Source organism: Rhinolophus hipposideros (assembly GCF_964194185.1).
Source record: "Rhinolophus hipposideros genome assembly, chromosome: 9".
In the NCBI taxonomy this organism is placed as follows: domain Eukaryota; kingdom Metazoa; phylum Chordata; class Mammalia; order Chiroptera; family Rhinolophidae; genus Rhinolophus; species Rhinolophus hipposideros.
The window spans coordinates 16,616,603-16,634,813 of record NC_138055.1 but is presented as its reverse complement, the minus strand read 5'-3'; the positions used below and the strand labels follow the sequence as shown (position 1 = coordinate 16,634,813).

General features: G+C 44.1%; 1 protein-coding gene across 3 annotated transcripts in view; it reads right to left on the bottom strand.

Annotated features, from left to right (window-relative positions):
• Positions 1-710: 710 nt before the first annotated feature.
• PAH (phenylalanine hydroxylase) overlaps positions 711-18,211 on the bottom strand; it is a 60,872-nt gene continuing 43,371 nt past the window's right edge. The window contains exons 6-13 of one of the 3 annotated variants that reach the window (XM_081060450.1): positions 15,604-15,800; positions 13,120-13,255; positions 11,664-11,733; positions 8,011-8,067; positions 6,451-6,546; positions 5,652-5,785; positions 3,944-4,059; positions 711-1,376 (exon numbers count right to left, since the gene is read on the bottom strand). In XM_081060450.1, the coding sequence (XP_080916576.1) occupies positions 1,333-1,376; positions 3,944-4,059; positions 5,652-5,785; positions 6,451-6,546; positions 8,011-8,067; positions 11,664-11,733; positions 13,120-13,255; positions 15,604-15,800 (850 nt within the window). In that variant the 3' untranslated portion in view covers positions 711-1,332. The remainder of the gene's footprint in view (positions 1,377-3,943; positions 4,060-5,651; positions 5,786-6,450; positions 6,547-8,010; positions 8,068-11,663; positions 11,734-13,119; positions 13,256-15,603; positions 15,801-18,211) is intronic. The other 2 variants (XM_081060449.1, XM_081060451.1) reach the window with 2 other exon arrangements.

Sequence of the window (18,211 nt, the reverse complement as noted above, 5' to 3'; positions counted from 1 at the left end):
CCTCCTAATGTGCAGAGGGTTTTGGCTCTAGTTGATACCGGCGCAGACTGCAGTCTTATTTGTAAAAACCCTGGCTATGCCCAGTAGGACTGGTGGTGCCCTGAGAAACTCTGGTTGTGCCCAGAAAGTACGTGGACATTGAGGGACACCTCCTGGGACATTACTTGAAATGGACTAAAACTAATTTCGTGAGCTGGGTCCCTGACACAGGGCCCCTCGTGGAAGACGTTTGTTGCATAGATTGTGAGGCGAGACCCTGGGGGGTGGAGAGTGGGGACAGAGCCCCAGAGAGCAGTTTCCAGACTGTCGGACTCATGTAGAAAGGTGCTGGCTTGGGTAGTAGATGGCCATCAGCTGTAACCAGTTAGCCATTGGCCACTGATATACCTGCCGTGGCTGAGCTAGCAAGTGCAGATTGCAGTTAGCAAGTGGGGTCGGTTGGCAGAGAAGCAATGGCAGATTGCGGATCGCGTGGCTCCTGCTTCCTATGTCTCCTACCCAGCCGCCAGTGAGAATATAGTGGTATGACTCCCGTATCTATGGCTCCGCTAGTGTTCGTTTTCGGCCTTCGTTTTCGGCCTCACCATATCCTGCGTTCTTGTGTGGGGAGCGGGAGCAGAGACCCTGCCTGACAGTTGTATCTTAAGTATCTTCAAAATGTCTCCCAAAACAAACTTGACAGTTAACTGGAAAAGGATACTGCAAGTTGTGGGAGTCAGGTAGGGAGTTCTATTATCTTCCACAGCAGTATTTATGATTATAAAACATAGACAAATGTTCTGATATTATGCTATGAACTTTAATGTTTATAATTATTTTAATTACAGAAAATCTGCACAGGCAACATAGCAAGACAGTAGTTAGAATCATAGTTCACTGAGATAGAAGATCACTTTTGAAAGCTAAGATTTATGTTCAATCCAAAAATTCAATTCTGATCATAGGCATGTGTTTTACATTTAGTGATATATACTCCTTTAGGAATGCTCTGTGGCAAATAACAAAAGCATGTATGAAGCAGGTCACAAATTTTAATTAACTTTGATGAAATGCCACAGATTATTAATTTTAACTCAATTGAGAGTAGATGATTACTATCTCTAAATCAAAGATGACCCCCAAAGATCCACCAATATGCTTGTAGGTATGTATGAATATGCCATCGTTTTAGATTAGATTTATTTGTCGATCCTCCATCTTGTTCAAAAAATGATTTAAGACAGTCATTTCAAATTAAGGTTTGATCTCCAGACTTTTTCAGATAAAATAAAAGAAGTTGTTGGATTTCCATCAACAGATTCTCAGTTGACAGGCCCGATTCTGTCCATGGCTTCACTTTATTTTCTGAAGAGCACTGCAAAGGATTCCAACTTCACCTACAAGGAAAACAGATGAGCCACTCATATCATTAACAAGCACCTTTCAAGTGTCCACAGTGTATAAAGCAGTAGGGATAAGTAGAATGCAGATATGCTATCTCTAGACCCCAACCTTCAAGGAGCTTACAGCTTAGCTATAGTAATAGAATTAGGGCAGTTATAGCATAGGTAATTCCAAGTTTTAGGACGTGGTAAAGCTATTAATTAATTAGCTTCCTCTTTCCATAGGCTATTTCTCGGGGAAGGAGTTAATAGTTTTCTCAGGGAAATCACTAGCTGTTCTGTTTCTCTTTTACGTGACCATCCATAGATGCTTGCAAAGGAACTAAGCCACTCGGCCTAAACGTTGGTTCATACAAATTTCCTGTGTCAGAATCACCTGGGATCATCTTACATATACAAATTCCCAAGTCTTACCACAAATTTAATGAATTTAGTCTGGGGCTATGACTCAGGACTATTAATTTTTTATTAGTTTTAGGTGTACAAAAACAACATAGTGATTAGACAGGGACTATTCATTTTTAGCTAGCTTTCCAAGTGATTCCGACGCACACTAGGTTTGAGAATGCACAGTCTAAGCAGATACCTCAGCCTAGATTGCTAGACCACTGGACTAGATATGATGGAGCCTCTTTCATTCATGCCATGTTCTCACATGCCAAGGGGCCACAGGGACACAGTCTCTTCATAGAAGTAGAAGGGACCTCGGAGACAGACAAGTCTCACTCCCTTCTAGATCCTGAAGACATACAAGTACAGAGAAGTGGGGCTTTTGCTTAAGGTCACATAACTCCAAGAACCCTTCAATTCTTAAATTTGTTACTCTGGGATTTTCAAGATTCCCTTATAAACAACAGCCTATGGAGTTATTTTTGCCTTTTCAGGGGAAATAAGACAAAGAGAGAAAACAGCTATGGCCTGACCCCTCCTAATCCATCCCTACCTGTGGAGCACTTAGCTGGCCTCTTTGGTGAATAGATCTGTTGCAGCTGAGTGTCCAATATAGAGTCTGTTGGGGTGAATCAGCTTTGGGCTTTTTCAAATGGCTGATCACTAGTGGCCATAACTAATAAGGAGTGATTATAATGGCCAGGGCCAGCTCTATGTATTAGAAGTGGCCTCAGACAATGTCAGAGGGGTATTAGAGGGATACTTGAAGCCTACCTGCCCTTTTAGGCTTTGTTAACATTACAAAGGAACCCCCATGTGACCTAGAATTCCTCCCTGCCATCTCTATCCTTTGGTGTTTTTGTCCATTTACTCAATAACTCTTAAGTGTGTGTTACAGGCCATTGAGTTAGCTCAGACTTCTGGCTACCTTATGAATGAGTGATGTCCACAGTGCCCCGTCCTCAACAGCCCTGCTCAGCTTTGTAGACTCATGCATATGACTTGGTTCAGTCATCAATTCAAATTGAGACTGCAGCCAGGAAATCAAGAGAAGGCTGAGACTTGGAAGGGCAGCAATGGAAGAATTAGGAATGACCACTAAGAGTAAAGATGTGTTATTAGACACCAAGGCTAAGATCATTCAAACCCTTGTATTCCCAATCAATGTGAATGGAGGCAATTGTGCAGCGGTGCAGAAAGCTAATAGAAAATAATTTGATTCATTTGAAATACGGTGTTAAGGAAAGTTCTACAGATACCCTGGACCACCAGAAAGACAAGCAAGTGTGTCCTAGAGCAAATTAAGCTGCTAAGTACCTAATATAATTTTTAGGAATAGGGCTAAGAGCTGGGGATTTACAATGAACATGACATGACCTTCTGCTCAGGTTTAGCTGGGGAAATAGACAAGTAGACAATTACAAAAAATATAGTGATAAGCACTCTGAAAGAGGGATCTATGGGAATTCCAAGGGGTAGGATGGGCACCCAAACCAGTGTTCCTTCCTACAAGAAGAGAGATCTGTGAAGGGCTGAGAGAATAAACTGGAGTTGGGGACCTTGAAATGGGAATGGTAAGAAGACTATCTTAAGTAAGAACTGTAGGGGCAGAGGCCAGGAGCCAAAGGAAGAGCGTGGGAACTTACAGTGGTCAGTGCTGCTAGAGGGGAGTTTGAAGGGCTAGAGAGAGAACTGGGCAACGAACACAATAACACTGATTTTTTAAAGAGCAACTGTTACAATATCCTCATTGCCCACGAAGCGTGGAAGGCCAACTGATGAGCTACCAGGTGGCTGATAAAGTAGACAGAACTTTTCTCTTAGGGGCTGAGATTCCAGGCAAAACAATATCCAATGGACACTTAGAGGAAAGCGGGTGGAGACACAAAGGAGGAAGAGGAATGTGGCAGTGATGAGCAAGGCTGGAAAGATGGTATGCTGGTAGGAAGTGGGGTGGTATCTAGGAAGGCCAAAAAAGAAAAAAATGCTCAAAGCAATGCTGAACGTTTTGTCAAGTTTTTCTCCCTAATAAGCCAGCGGCTTACCTGGAGGTGCTTTTCCTCTTAGTTGAATATTTAATATATTTCTTACTGTTCCTATAGTGAAGGTAAGAAAACACAAGCCTCTATTTCTGGAAAAGAGGGTGGTCTCAAAGGGGGTAAGTTACTTACTGTTGATGGAGTCAGCCAAAATCTTAAGCTGCTGGGTATTGTCCAAAACCTCAATCCTTTGGGTGTATGGGTCATAACGAACTGAGAAAGGCCGCGGGATTGTAGCAGCAAAGTTCCTGAAACCAAAACCACAGATCTAAGTGAAGAGCACCATTTTGGGAAAAGTCATCCTAAAGGATTTCTCGGTGGCATTTCACTTGGATATTAGTAGCCCTGAAACCTCGCTAGAACAGGAGGTTTAGAAACCAGGCTGAGAAGTGAAATGGTGTTTTAGTGAGGTCCTCTGGGGGACTCTTTGTGCTCTGTATGTGTGTCTATGTGAATATACAAACAAATGTATGCATTCATTTATTTGGTCACCTACCTCCAGGAAGAAAGAGGTAGCTTACAACAAAAGCACATATACCTTAAGGTCAAAATTCTCATCATCCATTAAAATAAAAAGAGTAAGTAAAATCCAGCTGAAGAATGTTATAGAAAAAAATAAGCTCTTGACAATCAGTGCAGGGGGGGAAACACAACTCTCAAGAGTTGGAGAAAACACATTATTATTAATGAAATTTAGCATGGATTGAGTGCTTCCTGTGTACCAAAAACTATGTTAAGTTCTTCCGCTCTGTAGTCTTCACAATGATCATTCCTATTTTAATCTTCCTAAAAACCTTAGGAGGAAGGTGCTGTTATTATCTCCATTTTACAGATGAGGAAACTGTGGCTTGGGAAGGCTACGTGACTACCAAGGCCATACAGGCAATACATGGTGAAGCTGGGAAGGGACCCAGGTAGTCTTACCCTGGCCTGTGCTCTTCACCTCCCTGCCTTCCCGATGCATTACTGCTGTGTCTGGGAGGAATGCACCGTGAAGGCCTTAGGAGGCACATCAAGCAATATAATTAAGAAGCTATTCCAAAATGTCCTATAAAAGGCAAAGGCATCGCAAATGCTATTTCTAAGTTGGCTTCTGGTGACAGGAGAAGCTGCCATAACTGTGGAGACAGTTATAAGGGAGGTTAGTAGGGCTCTCCAAATTTGGCAAGAGTGGTGGAGCATACAGGGGAGCATACAGCAATACAGGGGCTGGAACTCTGTGACCCAAGTTCCAGAGCCAAACTGCCTGGGCTCCTCTCCTGCCTCTGCCGATGACAGCCCTCGTGGCCATGGGCAAGGGGCTTATACTTCCATAATACTGGAACAAGAGCATGACCACCTCAGAAGGTTGTAGCAAGGGCAGTTATGGCTGAGTACTGATTTCAAATACGTTGGTTCAAGAAAGACACACAAAGGTGAAATGTGGATGAGGATTTGAAGGAGGTTGGAGAGCGAGTTATGCGGGTGTCATATAGTGAACAAGAGATTTCCCCATGGGGTTAGAAGATTTCGAGGACTGATTTGGTGGAGGGACCTCTGTGGCCACCCGTACCCAGGAGCATTTAGTGGGCGGACATGGGGGCTGCACAGAGCAAGGATCAGGTGGCAGAGTGCTCTGCAGGGTGGAGCACGTCCAGACAAAAAGCTGTGCAACAGAATCCCGCTCAGGGGCCCCTCCCAACAGAGGGTGGAAAGGGCAAGGGTGGGGAGGCCCCATCTGCTGCACTCTGTTGCTGTGGATACTGGAGTCCACCTCCTGGCCAGCCACCCACAGATCAGGGGCACCAGGTTGAGTCAGGAGGTCCCAAGAGCTGCTGACCCCCCTTAGTCACCACCTCACCTCACTTTCTCCTTGGCATCATTAAAACTCTCGGCCACGTAGTACAGGGGCTGGAACTCTGTGATTGTATACTCCTGGGTGGCTGTCTTCTCCAGCTCCAGGGGCAGGAGCTTTGGCTTACCAGACAAGCAGTACTGCAGGCCCCAAGCAGAAAGTTCAAGGTTAAACCAGGGCCGGTGGTCCCTGCTGCACCTGTGGGTCATTTGTGCATTTTCTCCCATCCCACCCTGATTCCTCTCACACCATAGCCCAATTCTTTTGCATATACTAGATACTACCCTTCATAGCCCATCTAACACCTCCAGTAAGATAGAGAGAAGTAATTCACTCCAACCATTTTCATGTAAGGTGATCAACAGACAATGTGAAAGCCAAGCACATTTTCTGACGTGTGTTTGCAAACATCCGTATGCACAGTTCAGCCTTGGAATCAGGAGGCTCCTGTGTCCTGGAGACCTGTGTACTTGCAGTTCAATTTCTACTTCCCCCCTTTTTTTTTTTAAGGAGGGCACAGCTCACAGTGGCCCATGCGGGGATCAAACCAGCAACCTTGGTGTTATTAGCACCACGCTCTAACCAACTGAGCTGACTAGCCATCATCCCCGCCCCCCAATTTTTACCTCTAACATCCATAGTCATGATCAAATCATAGCTGCTGAGAAACCAATTACTTGAAGTTAAGCCCCTGGGTTGAATTTCAAATGGATGTACATGGGGTTTCCACAGCGCCAAGAGAGATAGGATGGTTGGTTGTACCCACCACTTTAAAATCCATCCTTGGTTCCTGTTAGGGTCGTACCTGTAATTCACCAAAGGATGACAGGAGCCCAGCACCATAGGCTTTTATGGAGTCTCCTTGTTTGCAGAGCCCAAACTCTACAGTAAACCAGTAAATCTGGAATAAAGAGTCAAATTGAGAGCACGCCCCAAGGAAGGGGAAAGCAGCAGATGCTCTAGGGCCAAGGGTAGGACTGCCCAGCTGGGAGTATGTGCAGTTCTGTTCTCTGAATCATTGTGACCTGGGGTCACTTCTCTGTGTCCTGTGCTTCTCCCTAACCTATCACCTATTGAATCAAGAGTCGGCTGAATGCAGGATGTGATAGGAAGCAGTGGGGGACGAGAGGGAAGGTATTGAGGAAGCCCCAAAAGGACACCTCCAACAAGTTCCTCTCTCTGTGACAGGAATTCCTCCATTCCCCTATGCTTTCTTCTCTGTGCCATCATCTACAGATGAGAGTCTTCAGCCCAGAGAAGGCAAGCAACATGCATACAGTTATACAGCAAATCAAGAGCAGGTCAAGAACCCAGGACTGTTCCCAGCCCAGTATATCAATAAGATACTTTTTAAAAAAATAAATTAGGTTGGTGATGAGTACTTTTATCATGTTACAGCAGGTAACGTGATACTCCGAGTTCTGAGTTTATTTTCTTCTTATGAGTGAGGGATTCTCTCAAGCTCTGCAGCTTCTCTGAAAATTGCTCATTGCATCTCTACAGCATCCGGCATTTCAAAATTCACATTCACACCAATTTTAACTCTTTAGATCCTTATGATACACTGCGATGGGTAGGATAGAAACTAGTGTATCCCTTCTTAAAGATAAGGCAGCAAAAGCCACTCGCTCACGGTCTCAGAGAAAGCTGGTCAGTGAAAAAGAACCTGCTGGGAGTTTTTGCCCTTCTGATAGGTTGAATTCATACACTTCTAAACTGATACATTTTAATGATAGATTTGCATGCATTTGCGATCCCTAATTCCATGTAACGTTTTATTTTTCATCTTCCAGGCTAAGTACATTGTCAGAAATGTGGCTGAGAGGCTGGGGAGGAACCACTCAAGTTGGAAAGGAGTCTGTAGGAAGGAAACGCCCTCCTGTGCAGAGGTGCTGATTCCAGGCTTCAGTGGATGAGAGCCATCACCTTCAGTGGGGAGAGGGAAGTGTTTGGTAAAAGGGGAAAAGCCCACCCCAATTGCTACCTTACGTGTGAAAAAGGAAAGTCCCCAGTGCTGGCTGTGCTGCAAAGGCTGAGAGTATATATTCCTTCTTCAAAGCCATGAATCGAGACTACTCCCGCCCCACACACTTTATGCCCAGGAGTTCCCAAGGGCTATCCTTACAGCCTGTTGATGCTTTCAAGACACTCTGTTTAAAATTCCATGTAAACATCGGCATGCCATTGATTTCAAAATCAACCCATTAAGGAGAAATCCAAACGTGAAATTTCACTTATGCAAAGATGACCCAGCACATTCTGATTTTCTTCCCAAATGGCCTAGCTTTCAGCATCAAAGTTTCAAAGACCTGAGGGCAACAGCCTATATCACTCCCACTGTCCACCAAGAAGAGAGGGAACTTACCGTGGCAAGTTTCTCAACGTACTCATCAGGTGCACCCAGAGAGGCGAGGCCAATTTCCTGTAATTGTGGAGAAACAGTCACTGGCAGGCCTGGGGTCTGCCTATCTTCAACCCTTACCCTCAGCCTCTATCTCGTACTTGGCCACAGGGAGGTGAGAGTTGGCCAGATGCCTTCAGAAGGGCCCAGAGAGACCCTGATTGTTCTGTAAAGTCTCCCCTACCACACATCATAGAATCACAGATCTCTAGGGGGAAACCGTTCCCTAAGAGTTTGTCCTTTGTATTCACTTCACAAATGAGAAAGCTGCGTGCGGCACAGAAAAGGGAGATGATCTGCTCCAGGTCACACAGTACTTTGTGTCTAAAGCTTCATCTCTTGATTCCAGCTCAGGAATTATTCTCCCGCAGCAGAAGTGGAACTTCCCTGGAGCATTAGATGGGTCTTCACGTACCCTGAAGACACCACAGGAGAACTGCAGAGATGTGCTTGACATCTATCCAGGTATATAAAGTTGGAGAGTCGGAAATGTCATGGACCGCTTCTCATCACAGCTCCAACTGCAGAATGTCTGGTGGTCTCTTTGTCTCTGTTACAGCAATTCCGGAAGCCTGCTTTGTATCGGGCAGTGTATATGTACAAATATATACTTTTGTCTTCCCTGCTATATCCATTCATTCATTGCAAAAATATCTACCGAGTGCCTTGTATGTGGCTGGAGGTATACAAAACTGACAAAGGTCCTTGACTTCATGGTGTTTACATTTGAGTCGGTGGAGATAGACAATAAATAATAAGGCTGTACACAGTATGTTAGAAGGTGATAAGTTCTTTGGAAAGAAGAAACAAAAGGATAAAGGGGCAAAAGGGATGGGGTGTGCTAGAAGAGCAGGGTGGGGTGAGAAATGTGTGAGTTTAAAGAGGGCTCCAGGGTCAGCATCCTTGAGAAGGTGATATTTGGGCAAAGACTTGATGGAAGTGAGGTTGTTGGCTGTGCTGACATCTGAGAGAAGAGCCTTACGTAGGTCGAGTGTACAGCCAATGAAAAGCTCTCTGAGGAGAAGAAATATTAGTTTGTTCGATAACAGAGAGGGAGGAGTGTGGTTAGAGCAGAGTAAGAGGGTGGGGGGAGTGACAGGTGATATGCTCAATCATGTAGGACCTTTCTGGCTATTTAGGACTTAGGGTTTTCCTTTCACTGAGATGGGGAGCCATTGCAGGACTCTGAGAAGAGAAATGGCAAGATCTGGTTTATCATCAAAGATTCACTCTGGCTGCTGTGTGAGAGTAGGTTGTAGAGGGGTCAAGGGTAGAGGCAGGGAGACCAGTTGGAAGGCTACTGAAGTCACCAGGTGAGAAATGATGGTGCCTGAGATCAGTTTGGTAGCAGTGGATGTGATGGGCAATGGCCAGATTCTACATGTATTTTGAAGATAAAACACACAGAATTTTCTGGAAGGTTGGTTGTATGTATGTGAGAGAAAAAGAAGTGATTTCTCTCAGGTGCTTTTACTTTGAGCAACTGGAAGGATGGAATTGCCATGAATAATATATAGAGGGCTGTGAGTGGAGAAGGTTTGAGCAGAAAGATCAGGAATTCAGTTTTGGACAGGATGAATAGAGATCTGTACTCGACACTCAAATGGGGGTATTGAGTAGGTGGTTAGATATGTCAATCTGAGTTTTGAGATTAAAGTCAGTGGTGTAGACAGGGATGTGTTCAGCGTCAGGGTAGAGACGGTATTTAAAGCCATGAAATTGGGTGAGGTGACCAAGGAATTTGTGTAAACACAAAGAAGGACTTAAGAATTGGACCCACTTCGAAGCAAGAGGCCACATCGTCTTCATCCCTGTATTCCTGCCTGGGCCAAACCCAGAGCCTGGCCTAGATTACATGCTGAGAAAATGCTGTCTGAGTTAGAGTGATTCAGATACTGCCTTCTCCCGGCTCTACGCTCCTGCCCCTTCCCATCTCTGCTACAGACATGCCACATTCTAAGTCTATCAGAAGCCACTGATACATCCAAGATCACAATAGTACCCTGTTCTAGTAGTCACCATTCTTTGTTAGCCCAGAGCTTGCCTAGAACAAGAGGTCCTGAGATTTCCGTGCTCCCTCCCGACCCCATCTGTACTCTAGTGCAAAGCAAATACTGACTGTACATCCAAAAGGAAGGTGCTCAGGGGACCTTCAAAATGGTTCCCTGCCTTAGGACTGTCCAGGTCAAAGTTGGAACCACGTGACACTTGATGGCCCACAGCTTCCGTCTCTTGACTCAGGTACTTGTCCACTCCTCTGTGGGACTCCCCAAAATGGAAATGGCCTAAGGAGGATTGTGACTTAGCCTTTGACTGGGTAGAATAGCTTCTGGTGGTGAGAACAAGAAGTTCCTATTCTCCAAGGAGAAAACTGATTTTTCTTTGGGCTCAGTAACAAATCCCAGTTTTAAATCTTCCCATGTAATCAATGACATCTTGGCAGCAGGAACCACATTTCTGAAAGCCAGATGGCCAGCAATAGCCTCAGTCCTGTGGTGATACTTCCACAGTCAGAGTTCAACCATCCCACTTCTGAAAGTCCAACAATCTCTGAATTCCACAATCCCCCACACCCTCCATAAAAGCAACAATTTTGTTTGTTGGGAGTGGCTATGTCTTACAAGTACAGTTCTCTCTTACTCAGCAAACAGTTAATTCAGCTTTTTGTCTGTTTGTTTCAGTTATTAAGTGGTAGCCTCTTCATTCAACAGTGGAAATATTTATGTCTCCCAACTGAGGGAAAATGCTTATAAAGTTCACACAATTCCATTACTCTGAAATTCATATTTGGTCCAGCATTTGCTCATGGGTCATTCCATGTGGTCCTCATTTTTCTTTCTGGGGAAGAAGAATGGCAGGGAGGGCTTTTTATTGATGCACTTTTGTGGAGTCTGAGGCACAGGGTGATGGCCTGGCAATGTGCCCCAGGTCACACAGCTGGTTGGTGGTGTGGTGATGTGCGTTTTCATGTGCATCTTCAACAATCCTGTGATCCCACCTACCCAACCATGGTTCTAGGCTGCCTCTCTGTGCCCAGAGAACATAAGTAGAATTCTTTCACTGATCCAGAAAGGATTTTTTTTTTTTTTGCCTGCTCACCAGTGTGATCGATGAATCAAGGTCTAGCCTGCTGCTTCGATGATGGTGGTAAGATGTTTGGCTCTTTATAGTTTGCCAACTATGAGTTGGGCTGTTGGCATTGAATTCTTGGCAAATATAATCTTGCTTAATGACAGCATATACAAAAATGACTGCTTGACAAGGTAGAAAGTGGCAAAGGCCCTAAAGGTGTTAGGAGAACTTGACAGACGTAAGGTTACTTCTACAGGGGGATCAGGGAGGCTTTCATGATGAAAAGGTTCTTAAACTACAGTGGTGGGTCAAGTCACCTTAGCAAATTCAACAGTGTAATTCAAATGATGATTGATTCACCAATCCCATGCTGTGGCCCCTGGAATGTGTATTTAGCCCTCTACGTGAGACCACACACCCATCTCAAGTGGGAGCACAGAACGGTGCCTTGCAGTGGACATGAGTGCCCCTCGTTAGGCTCAATTCATTTAGGCAATCCAAGTCTCAACTCTGTAGCTCTAAGGCTAAAGAGATCCATTCCTTACCTGGGAAAACTGGGCAAAGCTGGGATCTGAAAACAAGGGCACGTGTCCCAACAGCTCATGGCAGATGTCGCTGAAAGACAGAAAAAACAGAGCTTGGAGAGGAGGAGGGTTACAAGACAAGCCAAACTCAGTCTTTCTACAAAAGAATGGTCGGGAAGAAATGAAGTGACTTATTCAGGTTTATGACCTCACTCCTAAGAATAAGTGACATGTGTAAAACTTGGGATCTGATGATACAAGGTATAAGAGAATGGGAAGAAGAGGAAAGAAAAGTAAAGGACAGGGCAGGAGACATCAGCTGGGGGGTCTTAGGTGTATGTCTAGTGGGTGTAGAACAGAAGGGCCAATATTCCTATGGGCATCCTCCCAAACACCTGAGTGAGCTGTGGGCCATGAATACTTCCCATCCCAAGTTTTCACCCTGGGCAGATACAATGTGCTCAGTTATTCCCCATGGGAAATTAATATATATATATATATATATATATATATATTTATATTTATATATATATATATATTTTAAATAGTGCCATTCCTCCCTTATTCTGGAGTGGGCAGCAGTCAGTCAGGGAAGAAAACATACATTTAATACTTTTTGTGCCAGACCATTAGGAACAGATCTTTACTGATTTAAAGTAATGAACTTTGTGGGCACAGAAAGACCATTTTGGATGTCCCGCTGACTTTCTATATAAATTGCTTAAGTTCTACCTGTTTCCCCGAAAATAAGACCTAGCCAAACAATCAGCTCTAATGCGTCTTTTGGAGCAAAAATTAATATAAAAATCGGTATTATATGAGTGTATTATATTATATTATGTTACTTATATTATATTATATCATACCATATCACATTACACTAGATTACATTAAATTATATTAGAGACCCAGTCTTATATTATAGTAAAATAAGGCCAGGTCTTATATTAATTTTTGCTACAAAACATGCTTTAGAGCCGATTATCCGGCTAGGTCTTATTTTTGGGGAAACACTGTAGCTGACTAAGAAGATAGATAAAGACAAAAGCAAGCAGCATAGTGGCCAGCCATTATCTACGGCCAGCCAAAACACAATCTAGGCAAAGAAAGCTTAGAATCATCTAGACATGTATTTAGGAGATGTTGAGATAGTTCTGTGCCATTTGTTCCTGTTCCCGTTTGGAAATTCACAGTTCTGACTCCTACAATCCCTCTGGAACTTGAATGTGACTTCTGCTTCCCATAGCCAGGAACGGTCTGACTCTTTGGCTCACAGAATGCCCAAATCTCCAATCAGTATGGTCTATTTGAACAGAGAAAATCCCCTGCAGAGATGAATTCTTCTCTTCGTATCATCAAACAATCTAGGCAACTTGTTCTATGGATCAGTCCACAATGAACCCAAACTGCATTCCTGGAGCAAGGAAAGGTGGCACTCACTGCGGCTGGCAACTGGTAGCAAGAGGACAGTACTCACGGTTCGGGTGTGTACATGGGTTTGGACCCATGTCTGATGTACTGCGTGCAGTGGAAGACTCGGAAGGCCAGGCCACCCAGGAAATCCCGAGAGGAAAGCAGGCCAGCCACAGGTCGGAGGCGGAAACCAGTGCAAGCTAGGAAGCGAAGGAGAAAGAAAACTCAGAGCCCATCACAGCAGAGCCAGAGGGGCCTGAAGACTTTTAGGTAGGAAAGCAGTACACCCAGCTGTTCAGGAGCGCGGGCGCCGACGCCAAGTAGACTTGGCTTCAAATCTCTGCACCAATTCTTTCTCGCTGGGAGATTCAGGGGAAGTAAGTTCACTTCTCTGAGCCCCCATTTCCTCGTCTGCAAAATGTGGATAAATACTTCCTAGGATTATTCTGAGAATCAAAAGAGCTAATGAATAGAAAGTATTTAGCACAGGGCCTTGACTTGGGAAACCTCCAATAAATTCAGCTTTCATTATTGTCTGTGAAAGTGGAACATTTATTCCCTACTCCTCAGGTTTCCAGAGTGCAGAGGGAAGTTTCACTCCATTTCCCAGGAAGGAAAAGTATAATAGAACCACTTCCAGCTTCTCTCCTGCACCTCACACAGTCCACCCATGGGGAATAATAACTTCTCTGATTGGAGTTTTTGGGAAGAGGGACGAATATTCTTAATTTGACCCTTTCTTCCCTTTCTCTCTTGAGTGTCCACAGAGGAGTCCACCCTGGTCTGCTCTTGGCCATGCAATGGGCTATACACTGTGCCAGTGAATTGGCAAGTGGGTTCATCTAATCTAGGGGGGAAATAATGGGATGCGGTTGCACATCTCCACCACATTCTGTAAGTTTATCAGTTAAAAAGCTGACATTTTGTTCACCATCTCTTTGGTTCCTATATCTGACTCTCAATTTATTTTAGACTTAGGAGGAGGATAATACCTACAGTGGCCCTAATAATAATAACTAACACTATATGCTACCTATCATGTGTCAGACACTGTTCTAAGCACTTTATATACAGAAGGTACCAAAAAAAATGTATACACATTTTAAGAAAGGAAAAAACGGTATTAAAATTTTAATACTCAATATATACTGATAACAAAAGATGCATACAAATCATGTGTATACATTTTTTGGTACCCCCAGTATACTAATTAATCCTCATAATAACCCTATAAGGTAGCTGCTCTTGTTATCCCCATTTTACAAATGGGGAAGCTGAGACCAAGAGACACAGAGAGGTTAACATTGTCATCCATGGTCACAGGTACAGAGGCTGTTCTCTTAATTTCTACTCTAGAACCCTCTAGCTGCTAGTGTTACTGTTTTCTTCTCCTTATTACTGGCCATGGCAACATGGGTAATTAGCCAAAGAATGTTTTTAGGACCCCTTGTCCCACCTATGTTCCCTGGACCTTCAGAGTGAAGTTCACTCTGCTTGAGCTCTCATTCCCCTATTTACCTGAGAAGTAAACACTCTGTACATGGAAAGGACCCCAAAGGTCATCTAGCCCCTCCCCAATCTATTCAAGCTGCCACTTCTTTCTCTGCCACGTAGTAGGTTGGTGCAAAAGTAATTGCAGTTTTTGCAATTATTTTTAACCTTTTAAACCACAATTACTTTTGCACCAACCTAATCATTTCCCAGGCCCCTTGCCTCAGAGCTGGCCCTATCATCTCCACATAGCTCAGAGGCATAGAAAGTTTTTCATTTCTATAAACCTGTGGTCTGTCTTCTCACTTTCCCCCAGTCTAGCTGGCATATCATAGGTGTTTAATATGGGTTAGTTGCTTGTTTTATTTTGGTTTTGCTGAACTGACACCTCCTGGCAGACAGGAAAATACTTACCTGCCCTGGAAATGATGTGGAGAGGCCAGTCATCCCAATAATGTATTCCTCCACTGAGTTATTCATATTATTCTCGGTGCAATTCAGCCCAAATGCACTGAGCGCCTACAGCACTATGCTGGGTATTTTCACATGTAACATCGTTTTCATTTTCACAATTTCCCTATGAGAAGGCTAAAAGGCTGACACAGACTCCATTTGATAGAAGACTGTACTGAGGTAGGCTCAGCCAACTAGAGGAGGTCACAGCAAGATTCCTACCAGATGGGTACATAGATTTAGGGCTCAGGGCTCTTAGCACTGCCCCAGGAAGAGCACATTTCTTTCACAAACGCACACTACAGACATCTCATAACATAGCACATCTGCAAGGAGTATCACGACTGTACAGCCTGGGCTTTGAGTATGAAAAAAATACTTCTTGGGGACACAGATAATGGAAAAACAATGCCCGGTGCCTTTGGGGGGGTTGGGTAAGAGTGGGTTAACGGTGGACGCTAGAAGGGAGGCAGAGCAAAGCAGTGAAGTTCCCTTTTCCCTACGAGAATCAACCTGCAGGCATTACCACAAACACACTCACACCGGCCTCCATTTACTGTTCTTCCCCTCTCTCACCTCACTTTTGACCCTGACGTAGACTTACTCTGCAGAAATTGAGAAACATCTTCCAGCTGGGGAATGTTATCTTCACGGAAGCCACAGTACTTTTCCAGAAGTGGGAAAATGTGATTGTGCTCATAGCAGGCGTGGGTTTTATACAAGGACTTCAGGGTCTTGAACACAATCCCCCATGTTTTCTTTTCTTCCTCCGAGTATTCCACTCGAGGGATGGGCTGCCCACTAGAATACAGGCATGAGATATTTGTCTCCAGCAGAGCACGTAAAGAGGGGAGGGTGAAGGAGCATTCGCAGAGGGAGAGGGGTCCAGAGTCTGTGAGCAGCCACCACCCAGACTCCAGGGGACTCCGTAAGTTATTTGAAAGAGGAAAATTCCACTTCTTGATGTGGGAAACATTCAACTGATTTAGTTAAGCAACAATACAAGCTCTCACCTCACCAACTGCACCAAGGATTTGCTCTCACACTGGGGAATCATTTGGTCTTTCTGCTCTCCTATCTCTCCAATTGTTTACCTAAGGTGGGAATTCACTTACCATCAGGAGCCAGGCAGGCAGGTAATGTAAATGTGTCAAGTAGCAGGTATAGACAATAGGAGAGTGGGACTAAGACAACTGAAGAATGCATCCTCTTTCTAAACAAAGGCATCCAAGTTCAATGAAAGTTTTGTATTATGTCAACTAAAGCAATTATATCTTGGGTTAAAGCAGATTTAATATGTGCACTAGGAGTTTGAGACCCTTTTTTAGTGGCCATACACTTGCTGGATTTTATATTTCGGCCCTTGGGAAGTTATAAAGGTGTTTGTATGCATGCGAGGGGTAAGATCTGCTCACCTAACATTTTCTGCTATGACCTAGCAGAATTACAGGAAGCTTGTTAAACTACATATGTTGGCCCTGCCCCATAGATCCTGAATCTAGATTTTAATAAGTTCCCACACTATAGTTTGAGACTCATTAGTCTGAAAGGTCCCTTATGAAAAACATCTAAGAATGAACAGTAAAAACAAATGAAAACCAAAGAAAGCCTGACTTCAAAGCCCAGTGACTGTTCTCTGGGCGGCAGGCCTGTTTCTTAACAGGGTACAGAGTGTCTGGCACAAGATGAGACTGTTACCTGAGAATAATGGGTCGTCATCATGCTCCCAAGTAGGGCCCTCCTGCCCTTTCAAAATTGTAGCTCATCCAAGGACATGAAAACAATGTCACCGTTACGTTCCACAGAAGGTGGGTGGGGATTAGGGGGGAAAGACAGATTTTTGCTTAAGCATTGAAAGCAAGACAAGCTCAGAAGGTCCTGCAATGGCCAGCCGGGATTGTAAACAAAAAATAAAAAAAAAAAAACATCAGGTAAGCCCCTGCTACGGATACAGCATTATTTCAGGGCTAAATGCTGATCAAGGAAAAGAACAGGCTTTGGAGAGGGACAGAGATGGGTTCAGAACATGGCTCTGCTGAATGAGCTGAATGGCCTTGGGCAATCTAGTAAACCTCTCCGAGCCTAGCTTGGGCTAACTATTCAGTGACACATTTGATCAACTTATCAATATACTGGGATTCTCTGATTCATGATGCATGGGTTTGATCCCCATGTGGAACAATTATTGGGTGGTGCTAGAGACCTGAATGCGGTGAGGCTGTTGGTATGGATGGTGGCTGAAGCCAGGGAAGAGGGCCAAAGTTGAGTCCTGAAAGATGTTACAATTTCTGAGGTCAGAGGAAGAGGCCAGAGGAGGCTGAGTAAAGGGAGGAGAGAAACCAGCAGAAAGTAAAATATGTGAAGAAGTGTGGTCTCCTGATTCTGAGAACCCATACTCAGGAAAGTGGTTGAGAATGACTTCAGAGTTACACAACCTTGCGTTCAAAGCCAGATAATGCCACCTACTAGAATGTGACTTTGGCAAGGTACTTAACTCTTTTAAGCTTTAGTTTTCCCATCAGGAAAATGGAGAGATATTATTAAGATTAAATGAAATAATGTAAACAAAGCATTTAGCAAAGCCCCAGACATAGGAAGGAGATAATAATTGGGATCTATTATTATTGAGTAGCTAAAGAAGGACTCTTGTCTCTACCCGATTGGATGGTGGTGTCCACCTGACCATGCGAGGGCAAAGATGGGGACAGAGGCGAGAAGAATCACCATGTTCTGTGATTCCTGCTTGCCACAAGCCAAGTCCCCTAGGGGCCTAGATCTGACCATGGTCAGCACAGTTCTGAATCCTTCCACTACCAGGAGTCATTCAGAAAAGGAAACATTCTCATTTTCTTTACAAGTCCTTCCATTTGAAAGGTGACTTTGTATTTTGTATACAGAGCCCTATCTTCTCCTTTATCTCCCTCAGATTCTACCAAAATGGTGAAAGTACCATTTCCTCAGCATTCTGGTCAACTGTTAAGTTTCTTCCTGGGCTCATTCATCTTTTCTCATGCCCTTAACTTGGGAATGGAGCTCGGGCCCCAAACACTACGGTTCCAATGGTAGCATCTCTGCAGTTCCTGAGGACTCGAAATAGCAAAACAGTTCTTTTCCTAAATAATGTATTTGGTATTTGCATTTTCCTTCAGCTAAAATAGGGTAGAGGAGGTGCATAGAGTCCCAGACAGGAAAACATCAACTCCTCCGAAAAT